Source organism: Electrophorus electricus, chromosome 19, assembly GCF_013358815.1.
Source record: "Electrophorus electricus isolate fEleEle1 chromosome 19, fEleEle1.pri, whole genome shotgun sequence".
Taxonomy (NCBI): Eukaryota; Metazoa; Chordata; class Actinopteri; order Gymnotiformes; family Gymnotidae; genus Electrophorus; species Electrophorus electricus.
This window is the reverse complement of record NC_049553.1, coordinates 3,601,911-3,613,907: the sequence shown is the minus strand read 5'-3', so window position 1 is coordinate 3,613,907 and position 11,997 is coordinate 3,601,911. Positions and strand designations below refer to the sequence as shown.

At 41.6% G+C, this 11,997-nt stretch overlaps 1 protein-coding gene across 2 annotated transcripts; it reads left to right on the top strand.

Moving 5' to 3' along the window:
• The first annotated feature begins 2,308 nt into the window (after nt 1-2,308).
• On the top strand, nt 2,309-11,420 carry c19h4orf54 (chromosome 19 C4orf54 homolog). Of its 2 annotated transcripts, XM_027017249.2 has the most exons (3): nt 2,309-2,593; nt 2,756-7,214; nt 8,862-11,420. In XM_027017249.2, exons 1-2 carry the CDS (start codon nt 2,432-2,434, stop codon nt 7,193-7,195), a joined length of 4,602 nt encoding a protein of 1,533 aa, XP_026873050.2. In that variant the 5' UTR covers nt 2,309-2,431; the 3' UTR covers nt 7,196-7,214; nt 8,862-11,420. The 2 variants fall into 2 exon arrangements, with proteins under 2 accessions (XP_026873050.2, XP_035375838.1); XM_035519945.1 differs by having other exon boundaries at nt 2,309-7,214.
• The last annotated feature ends 577 nt before the right edge of the window (nt 11,421-11,997 follow it).

Sequence of the window (11,997 nt, the reverse complement as noted above, 5' to 3'; positions counted from 1 at the left end):
AAAAAAAGGAGAGAAATTGAGCAAGAAATGTCCAGTACCAAGATATAAAAGGATAAAATGCTTTTAGATTATAACGTATGCCTTATTAGTTGGACACAATTTATTTATTAAATGCACAGTGCACATTGCACTCCAGTGGATGAAACAGTATTAAACAAATCCAACAGGAAACCAGAGATCATTTTCCAAATCATTCTCTAAATTCGTGGCTGTGTGAGCCAGAAAGAAACAGACAAAACAAACAAAAAACTAAGAAAATACCAGAAAATACATGAGAAAATGGTTTAAGTGACAAACGACACTCCTCTGACACTAACAGGATTTGTGTGGTGTTAAGACGGGACGCAGGCCAGATCTCAGGCTCAGTGAATGTTGGCATCTCAGATTTATTAAACTCTGCAGCTGTTCCACACTGGGTTCTTATGACACTTGCATACTTCTCCAGAAGGCCTGTTGTTCCAAAATTCATATGCACTAATCATACAGTAGGCCTAGCAAGTCCAAACAATGGGCAAAGCAAACATATAACAACATTTTTCAGTGCATTTAATTTTACCTAATAATCTGGAAATCCAAGCAAATAGAGTGTCTGAACTACCGGCAATGTAACTTTGCCACATGAACGAGCAGAATAATAAGCAATTCTGCACAGGGTAGTTTAATAACACTGCTGGTTTTTTTTACATAAACTTGAATTGTAGCAATTCTTACTATAATTAACTAGTTATATGTTTTTGTCACAATAGACTTTGTCACGTGCTCTGAGGCCCAGGCCACTGCTGAATTCAGTTATACCTAAGTACCCATTAAGATAAATCTTGTCTTGCTAATGGGATAAAAACAGTATTCATTGTGGTCTTTTTTTAATCGATTTATCCAAAAGCCAGAAATCATAAGTTCTTTAACATTCAATGAATAAATTAATGAATTACGTTTAGCAGATGCTATATGCTTTCTCTAATTAAAAGAGCTGAGGCACATGGAGTCGTGTCCGTGTGTCATTCTGTTAAGCCAATCGCACTTAAAAGCTGAAACGGACTGCTACATATAACTAGTAATTTAAGTATTTGTCGCATGATATGGCCCTACTGCACTGGAATGCTTTCGAGGTGGCGGGTAGTCAGCCGTCCTATGTGCTATTGCTCTCACGTTGCGATAATTATTCGTTTATGTGACAGGCTTAAAAGTGCACAGGGGAAAATATTGCGACGGGCCTGTTTTATCTGACCTGTGAGGAGTGTGAACGCCCCACAAATATGTTGTAAAAGGTAACTGAAGTCATTCAACGCCAAAGAAAAACGGGCTGGAGTTTATTTTTACTAGATAGTAAAAATAGATGTCGGTATGGCATTTTGAGCCAATTACATCGTTTGTCTTATTAAAGAGCGTCCTCTTCTATGAGTAGTATCTTCAGGTTTTAATAATAGTTATTAATAGTTAAGTGTAATGAAAGTTTACAACGTTCTGTGGGTGTAGGCTAAATAAACGTACGAAATTACACCATAAAATTGTCGGTATTGTTTACTTATAAGGAGCTGTCCGCGGCGGTGGTGCTGAAAGAGCTAAGAAAGCACTTTTTTCAAGTGAAAACGGTGTGCGTTATCTGTGGGAAACATGCAGATTACACTTTCGTAATAACCTAATGCAGTGAATACGTTCATAGACACCCTTCATTAAGGTGAACAACACGTTTCTAAATTGTGTTCTTGTTAAGTAAAACTCGTCAATCACAAACTTTATTCATAGCTAGCTGTCCTGAGAAGTTGTAGCCTATTTTTAAAAACAGTGTTTATTGACATACCAAAATCCATTGTATATAGCATGCTGTAACATGCTAGTTAGAGCGTAACCTTTGGGGCTGCTTTCTCATCAGATCATATAGTAGAGCGAGGCCTGAAGCGGGACTGCTGGAGTTCAGGAATCTTTTTTTAGTCCAAATGTTGTGTGGAAGAGTCAGCCTTGTCTGCGGTATGTAACAAAACACGAGGATCACAACATCCTAGATTTAAAATAGCCGCCTTTTTAACGTTTCGTCACCGTCTCTATATTTGTAAACTATGTGCCGACAGGGATCATCGCCGCAGAATATGTAATGGAATCAGAACTTCGGCTGGTTGTGGATAATGGTATAATATAAAGTTAGTTTATGACTTTATTTCTAACAAAATGTGTTCATGTGTTTTCCATAAGAGCTTTATGGTCCTCACACCAAAGCTCGATCCTGGAATGTCTGCTCTTGTCATTACAGGCATCTGACATGATAGTCTCGAGTGCCACACCAACAACTGTCGGTAAGGAAGGGTGTGCAGAGCAACAACTCCACTAGGATTAGAGTAGAGGGAGAGCAGTAGGGATTCCTGGGGACCAGTGTCTCTAATATCTACCCATAAGATCAATATCTTTCAACAATAGTGTGTACATAACAAAGGCTATGGCAGCATTGGAGAGACCATTCATTTACAGCGAAGACAGCCATGCGCTAAAAAGTGTGCTATCCAGCAAAACTTCCAGCACCGCAGCGACACAAAAGGAAAATTATGTGGATTTGAACGACTTGATGGATCTAAAATTGGACGACACTAAAACAGTTAAAGTAAGTTTCAATAGTGACTATCAACTATCAAATCAACTATCGATCATTAAAAACTCTAGCGGCACCGAAGGTTCAACCTCAACGGATAAAATTCAAGCCGTGCGCGATCGTTTTTTTATGGTGGCAAACGCGCCAAACATTACGAGCAAATCTGTTTTTCAGGAACGCTCGGGGAACGGCACGACAGACGAGTGCAAGGCGGGAGACCAGTCCAGCTCCTCTGAAATAGCTTCTTCTTCAGAAATGCCACAGGTCAATGAAAACTTCATGGACTGTCCAGAATTCCCCGTCAAAGAGGTCGAGGTGGAGCCCAAACCCGCGACATCGTCGGAAAATGTTGAAACAAATAACAACGGACAAGAACAGGGTGATTTACAATACACTGACGTGTATCTCAGCGAGAAAAGTGAATCCGACGATGAGGCTAGCGTTGTAGTTTCGGATTATTGCATTCCCGAAGTTCTCGAAAACGAGTCTCATTATATCACGACGCACGAAATTCAGCTTTCAGAGTTGGACCATGACGTCGACTGCGACTTTGGGATGGGATCCAGCTGGGATATCGATGATGACCACCAGGTCTACTCTTTTGTGGATTATGCTTCGTTTGACAGTGACGAGACCATTGGTCGGGAATACAGCGTCTCGGCGAACGTGAAAAGCAATCGGGCTGAGGCTAATACGAGCGAAGCAGCAGTCAGCACTAAGCCTGAAAGCGATCTCTGTGACACGAACAAACACGCCAGCTCAGATGAAAAACTGCCAAATAACCAAAACGGCGCAGGGAATACAGCAGGGCAGATTCACTTGTCAATCAAAACCACTTCCAGAGCCATAAAAGAGCCTAGCAACGTCCAGGAAAAAGAAAACGTGCTTTATCATACCAGCCACACTAAAGAAACGAGTCGTCGGTATGGCTGGCATGACACAAAGGACGATAAAATGCACGATGGCGCGAAGTGTTTAATCGCCGTCCCAGGGCGTTTGCATTTTGGCAACAAATTAAAAGGCAAAGATAACGAATACTCTAGCGGCGCATCTAGCGCTGTTAGTGACTTGGATGATGCCGATAAGGAAGTGCGAAATCTCACGGCAAGAGCTTTCAAAAGTTTGGCATACCCCTATTTTGATGCCATCAATTTCAGCACCTCCAGCGAGTCCTCGGCTTCAGAACATGGGCGAGGCATCAACAGGTGGTCAAAATTTGTTGACTTAAAGTACGGAAATATGAACGTGTCCGCGAGAGGCGATCGCAATACAGTGTCACATAAAAGTTCCTCCACAAATGTTCAGTTGGCAAGAAAGAGGGATAGTAAGGGGATGACCGGATTGTCGCTGACCAGTATGAGAGCGCCCCCAGTAGAAATATTTGCTTTGAACGGTAGTTTATTCAACCAGAAAAATGCACCAACAAAGAAAATTGAGCTCCTGGGCAACTTTAGAGAGGAGCAAAGTGGGGTTATACGGCTGACAGAAACACTGAACCTTTGTTGTAATGTTAAAGCTGGGCCACCTGGAAACGAAAGGCGTGCAAAATACGCACAAAATACTGGGGGATCACCTTCCATAGATGAGGTTACAAACACTTTGCCAAGCGGGCAGGGGAGTGAGTCAGGCGAGCGACCCTGCAATGCAGGAGAAACCATGGAAGACACGCACAAGAAAGCTGTATTCGCCTCGAATCTGCTGAAAAATGTCATCTCGAAGAAAATGCAGTTTGAGCAGGAGCGCAAAATGGAGAGGGGGGAGATATGCGAACCCAACCACACGCCTTCTCCAAATTTTACCAGTCACGACCACGAACCGGCCAAGGAGAGAGTGACATCGAAGGACTCGAGAGGACTGCAAAGACAGACTTCGCGATTCTCAGAGCCAGACTCTGACTTCACCATTGTTTGTTTAGACGAACTGGGGGACATAGTGGACAGCAATTCTTGCAGTGCTAAGGACGACAGTCACAGAGAAGAGACTTTAACTCTTGCATCAGAACCTAATTTAGTGTCATCAAATGAAGCGGGTTTTGATACTAAAAAAGGAGCATTCGAGCCGTCCAAAAGCACGCTGCTTCGAAGCCAAAATAGCGCATTCAGATCCTGGAGGGACGGCGAGCTAGAGTTTCAAAAGGAACGTAAAAACGATAAAAGTCCCGAGAGGAAACCGCAACTGACTAACGACAAGCGGGGAGAAAGTGAACTAGGCAGCGATTCAATGGACCGCAAGATGACTAAAATGTCGCATTTGTTTGTGCCAAGCATCCAACTTCTGTCCAGTGAGAAGGACGTCGGGAAGCCTCAGTCGGACGTGAATTGCACCGTGCGCGCAGCGGTCGATCGAAAGGAGATAGGAGGTATGCAACTGCGCGCAGACGACACTCTGTATGTCTCAGACGCCGCTCGAAGTATTGTAACATCGAAATCGCCAGAAATTAAAATACGTTTGAGAAGTGTTAGGGAGAACAAAAGTGACCCTTTCAGCATCGCTAAGATGCTTACTCCCAATATAGGCTGCGGTGCAGGCAACCTGATAAAGGCAGGCGAAGACTCAAAATGCCAAGCGCTGGCCGCAGCACTTAAGACTGACTCGTCCGACAAAGTTCCCCAATTTATGGTCAGAGACATTAGAGATAACAAGGGAAAGCTACAACCGCCAATACACCAGGTTAGAGACGTCCGTAAATTGGTTAAGAGCTCGTATCACTTCGTGTCTTTAGACAACAACGAGAACAAATCCAACAGCGCAGACGGAGAGCACAAAACCTCCAAACGGAACGCATATCGGAATCCAGCCTCCCTTTCTCAGATAGTGATTAAGTGTCAGTCGGTAAATACAAATAGCAATGTGAAACAATCCGGGAATTTGATGGAGCCCTCTAAACATAAATTTGCTGAGGACATACCAGAGCCTGACCGGTCATCTCCTCAGGGTGCTGTAGAAGGTAATAAATCCGGGACGACACACATCCACAAACAAACTGGCAGAATGCCGTTAGCAACCACAAAGCAAGAAGGCTCCTCTGGACTAAGAACTGAGACTAGTACTGGCACAAAGAAGCAAGACAAAGTAAGTGACACAGGTGAAAAGAAGGCAGATTCTAAGATGGCTGCTTTGGAGAAACTTCAGGCAGCTGTAAAGACAATGGAGCAGCTTTACGTGTTTGACAAATATGAGTGGAAGAGGAAAACTGAACCACAACCTATAACAGACAGCCATGTGCTCTCACTCATTGCTAGTGAGGAACACGAAGGTACCGATGAAGAGCTGGGAAACACTGGTTCTGTGTCTACACCAGCAGCTACCACCAGGCGAGATTCAATCACAAGCAAAACTCCACCTTCTGGACAGCAGTTTACCCAAACAGAAAGGCCCCTTACCAAAGAAGAAAAAGAAATGTTCAAAACATCACGCACTCCTGTTGTCCAAGAGGAGCAAAATGGCCCCAAACCTCTGGAGTTGCTTGGAGGAACGCCAAATAAGAACATATCATGCCTGAGCGACAGTCAGAAATATTCTGCCCCAATCACAGCAAGCTCAGTAAAGGCCCCACAGATGAATGTCTCATCCCCGGCATCTCTTGGTTCTAAAGGTATGGCACCCAAGTCTCCAAAGCTGCCAGTGTCTTTAAAGATCACCCAGCCAAAACACACAGTCGAAGAGAGCCAGAAGCCCAGTGACACTGAGGCTGTATTTGCCTCAGTGCAGTTTACGTCATTGGCTGATTCTGAGAATTATTTAACTATACCTGTGAAACCCCATACCACTTCTGCAAAACAACCTGCCAAATCAATCTGTGATAAAACAGCTGTGTACACCTTCCCAGCCCAAGCCAGTAAGACCCAAACCATCAGCCTACTCTCTCACCTGGGACACAGCAGTGACACCAAAAGCGACAGAGAAAGTCATCAGTCCCCAAAACGCTCGAGTATTGTCATGGAGACACAGTCCCCAGATACCCCTACTGCTACCATCTACCATCACTCTCTGCCAATCACAATGCAGGCTGCCCAGCCTCAGGTAATCTGTTTCTCCCCAGCGGTGCAACCTTCCCCAGTACCCACGGAGCACTTCCAAACAACACAGAGAAAAATGCTCCTTGACCCCACTACTGGAAGTTATTACTTGGTGGACACTCCAGTGCAACCAGCCACAAGGCGACTCTTCGATCCAGAGACTGGCCAGTACGTGGACGTGCCCATGTCACAGCAGTCGCCCGTCACCCCTGTGCCTATGCCTATCTCCCCTCTGGCCATCAGCCCTGGAGCTTACAGCCATACCTACATGTTCTACCCGGGATACATGCCCACCACGGTTATCCCTGCCAGGACGATTCAATCTCAGCTCTCCATGCAGACAGAGGTGGAGGGACAAGACAAAGCACACTTTCAAACAGGGCAGCACAGTGACGGAGCCTACATGGAAAGCCCTTATTATGTGCCCTCTGGAAAGTCTCAGAACACAGCACCGGGAGCTCAGCACATCATCACTGGCAGGGCAATCAAATGCAAACAGCCTGTCATCAGTATCTCCTCCCAGCAAGGACCCAGGATCGTTGCTCCACCCTCCTTTGATGGCACCACCATGAGCTTTGTGGTGGAGCACAGATAACATGCTGTCCCCTTACGGTGTAAGTGCTATTTGTTAATGTCAGACCCTCACCTACACTCTTTTACTGTCAGCCTAGCATGCCATGCACAGAAATATTTCACAGTTAATTTAGTTTAATACTTTGTTGTTACAACATTCACAACACCAGTTGCACCAGGGGTTTCTTGTCCTAATAACAAGAAAGGTATTTAACATTTCTAAACTCAGAAATAAGGCAGTGTAAAACATTGAACTATGTGGGAACTGGCAGCAATAATGCTTTGTAAATGCACATTAGATACTGCTTCTTTCCTCACAAAGCCATAAATGATGAACCCACTTTCGGTGAGTACAGTGATGAGTACTCATGATGTGATGTACCATATCTAGTGGCGCTATGCCTTCAGAAGAGAAGCACATGTCCTTACACACCCAGGTCAGTCCACATGACCAGTTCTGCTCCAGCTTCCAACACCAGGTTACTTGTAGAAATTGCTGGGGTATGTTACACTGCAAAAAGAAATATTAGGTTAGGCATACCATAATTGCCTAAATTGTTCCCCATTGAAAATCAATATGTGTTGTGTTACAAAAATGTACAGTCATTAAGAACTTAATGAGTATGTTTAAATGGGCTTCATTTAGCTTGAATCTGAGTAAGCTTAGTGCATGGACTGGAACAGAACTAAAAAGTGAACTGGCTTGATGGCCTGAAAGGAACAAACAGATACATGGTCAGTATTTTTCCAAGATCTAAAGCACATCATTCATTTATCATTGGTTTTTGGCAAAAGTCTATGGGAAGAAATTCCCTTTGTGTAAAGAAATTCAAATTGCTAGAAATTCAGTGTGTTATGTTTACACTCTTGGTTACATATGCTGCTGTAAATTGAAGTAGTATGTGGCTATTCAAAGTAGAGTAACTCAACCATGCCTGCTGTAACCCCTGTTATTTAGAGGTTACATTTTAACCTTTGCTCAAGCCAAATATCATAACACGCCAACTGAAAATGTGTTAATGGCTGCTTTCTATTTTGGGATGAGAGGCTGTGGGTCTTGGAAGACTATTAATGACTGCCTGACTTACAATGTTTTGATGGTATGTAACCAATAATCTCTCAGTTAGTTTTCTTCATTCCACACCCACTCGAAAAAAAAGAATCCTGTACATGATCCAAGGGCTCGTTCCAATATCACAATTGCCCTTTTTGTAAAAAACAAAAACAAAAAACAAAACCTTATATCACAATGTGTATTGCAGAGTGTAGTGTAGCTGGGAATGTGAGGTGTAAGGGCTCCGCCTGAGTTAGGCTGAACAGGTTGGTATAGTGGTGGGAGGAATGAAAGGCCAGGCACCATGTGGCATGTGTTTGTGCTGATACAGGACTCAGTCAGCTGCTGCTGTATATCAAAGCAGGGGTGTGTGTGTGTGTGTGTGTGTGTGTGTGTGTGTGTGTGTGTGTGTGTGTGTGTGTGTGTGTGTGTGTGTGTGTGTGCCAGCCTTTATATAGGACAGCGTTATGCAAAAGGGAAAGGACCAAGAGGCAGGCCAGAGGCTTTTGGAAAGGAGCTTAACAAACTAAAGGGATGGAAAAGTTCAGTTTTCTCTAACCTCTAATCTAAGCATGAGAAATAGTAATAAAATGCTATTAAAATGCTAAGCATTATCACACTCTGTTTCTCACAGGAACCACCCATATTCCTCCCATCATCATTTCCCAGTTGTGTTTTTCTCTTTCGCCGATTCCTCACAGAGCCGTCCCATTTTGGAATCCACAGTCTCTCCTAAGATCATCATCAAACATCCTTTGCGTCTTTATTTGTTGTGGAGCTTTACTGTGTTTCCTTTTTTGTTTGTGATGCCACTATGCAGTGTCTTATTCTTGGCAAGTACTAGATCTTTTCTGGCTGTGTGAAAATTTTGGACAATAATTGCTATAGCATTATAGGTTAAATCACTTGGACACCTATTAAATATTATTAAGCCTGTTACATAACAGACTTGAGCAGTAAAAGACTCAAATATTGGCATTATCTGGTTTTGAAAAAAAAAAAAAAGAACATGGCATTAAATTTTACTCAAACTTTCCATGAACTGAAGGGTGAAGGCAAGATGGTGTAGTTATGAGTATCTGCTGGAAAGCACTTGTATGGTCCTGATTTCTCCCTGTATCCCATATTCTTATACTGAAACTATATCCTTCTGATTGATCTTCACCATCTCTTCCTTTTTGCTTTTAGATTGAATGGGTTTTGTATTACAGTACAAATGCTGTACTGTATTACTTATATTGTGTTCTGTTACTCCTGGTACTGGGAGAACCACCTAGAAACGCAAACAGTGGTTTGTGTTGGTTAATATGGTGGTGAACAAGATGATTTAGGGGACTACCTGCCTCTATTGATCTTAATGACAGTACCAATAATTTGTGTTTGTATATGCGCAAGTCAGTTAGTGTGCACTTGGGCATTCAGCCTTGGCCTTTCTGGAAGGGATGATGGAAGATGAAGTCAAAGAGGTAAGTAGTTTTGAATTAAGAAATGGGATATAAGGTTAATTGGCTTTATTTATAGTGTAAACCAGTTGAACCCCATAACTACATTTGTCATTGTGATGTTCTGTACAAATATGATCTCTTGACTGTAGTTTCAGTTTGTTAAAGGAGATTTGAGTGAAATCTGTTTCTCTTGTAGGTTTTTTAGGTCCCACAGATCTACTCAAAAAAACAGTGTAACATAACCTGGCCTAATTAGAGATTGTTAGTTCATTTAGTTCTATTTGTATTAATTCCATTAAATATGAGTTAAAATGTTCAAATGTTTTAAACCATTTGCTTTGAATGTGTTGGATTTTTAAGGCTTTTTCCTTTGTGTTTCTGGGTGAACTTTGTCATTCTCGTGATATTTCTGGTTTTGTTTCATTTATTTGATTATGTATACTGTTTCCAGTGTCCCATTGGCAGATTTGTGATCAATAACATTTGACTTTTGCCTAACCTGGGGATGAATCAATATTCAATTGTGACTGAACTGCCAATATTCCTATTCAAATCATGCATTTACACTGAAATGTTAGGATCTGGTTTACTAATGACCATTGAATAGTCCTCATTTGAATTGCATCATTTAAAATTAAGATAACCTTAAATCTGTCAAATGGCAATGAGTGGAGTTGAATTAATTAGTTATATGGTGCTTTGAGAGAATTTTAAGTGGTAGCATTTTCAAACTTTCTTACACATTAGTTCCCATTTATCAAGGGCATAGAGATTAGGCTCCCTGCTTCCTTTCTCATGCAGTGGTAGTTTTGTAATGACTATGTTACACTAAGCAATTCAAAAGCAATCGGAGCTGCTGGTCAGTCCGTTAAGCTGTCGTAAATTTTGTTTGAATAATCTCTGGTAATTTGGGATGTGAATATCTTGAGCTTTGTTTATAGAAATTATTCCAGTGGTTACCCCTAACAATGGAAAATATCTACTAAGGTGAAAGGTTTTTTTTACAAATCCTGTCAGAAGGTCAGAATGCATACTGATTAATGTAACTCTGGTAGGACACACTTTTAATCTGTAATGTAAGATAAATATCTTTTTTTTATTCAGAAAGTTTAATGTTAATTTGTCCTCTGTTTCAAGTACTGAAGTGAGATATTTCTTGTCATTAGTCCAAATTTCAACCAGAAGGTGCCCAATGTTATTTTACAATATGTTTATGTGATATTTCAAAACACAACTGAATTTAAGTACAAAAAAAGTGCCATGTCACATTTAAATGAGCAAATTTATGAGCTTTTTTTTAACCATCCACCTGCTGCTATTTCCATGAACCACTGTTCAAAACCATAAAAAAGCACTTGACTTGAATGAGAGTTAAGTTTTAGAAGTGATCACTGTATTAGATGTTATAAGGAATGTTAATTTTGGTGCCATTCTCTCTTGGAATGGATTGCTTGAATGAGACTGAAATGAAAAAGTCAGGTTGCGAGGGTAAGTGGAAAGTGTTGGTTGTCGATGGCGATTAGCAACGTGTGGTGCATCTTCAGTGGGCCACAACAAGTGAGTCAAGCTTGATGAACGTGAAAGGAAGAACCGTGAAGCTGGTTCTTGGAGTGATCATTTCATTTATGAGAAAACAATGTTTATTGTTCAATAAATGAATATACTTTTCCAAAATCTTGGTTTTGTTCAATAGATGTTAGAAAGTACCTGTTGCTAAATCTTGCTCACATGGTTACTGATTACAACTGTCTGGAAATGATGAAACAGAAGACAACATATTTCATTTAGCACTGTTCCCCTGCAAGCATATAACAGGTTATTTTTACTTCAATGCAAAGCATGCTGGTACTTCCCCAATATTCAAAAGTCTATACAGAGTATTTCTGGTGTGCAGGGTAATGGATCTTGGAGAAATGGCAGAAATACTTCCCAAGTAAAGATATGGTTTCTTAGTCCCATGCAGACCTGGCACTGGCCAAAGTTACTACCTTCAAGTAGCACTGCAAGAGAAAGCTATGGAGTATAAACCCTATACTGTTCCTCAATAAAATACACTGATCTCATCACGAGGCAGTAAAATAATGACGGTTTGCAAGCAACTTTCCTTCCTTATCACTTATATTACATACAAACAGACATTTTTCCCTCAAGATTAAAAGCATTAATGTGAAAAGACAGCGGTCTTCGGGAATGATACAAATAAGATAAATGACATCTTATTCAGAACTGTGGGTCCAGTAAGGTAGTCAGTTGTAATGTATGCTCATTTAATAAAAGTGCCTGCCTGTCCCTTTCAAGAGCAGGCAACTATCCAGAGTATCTATA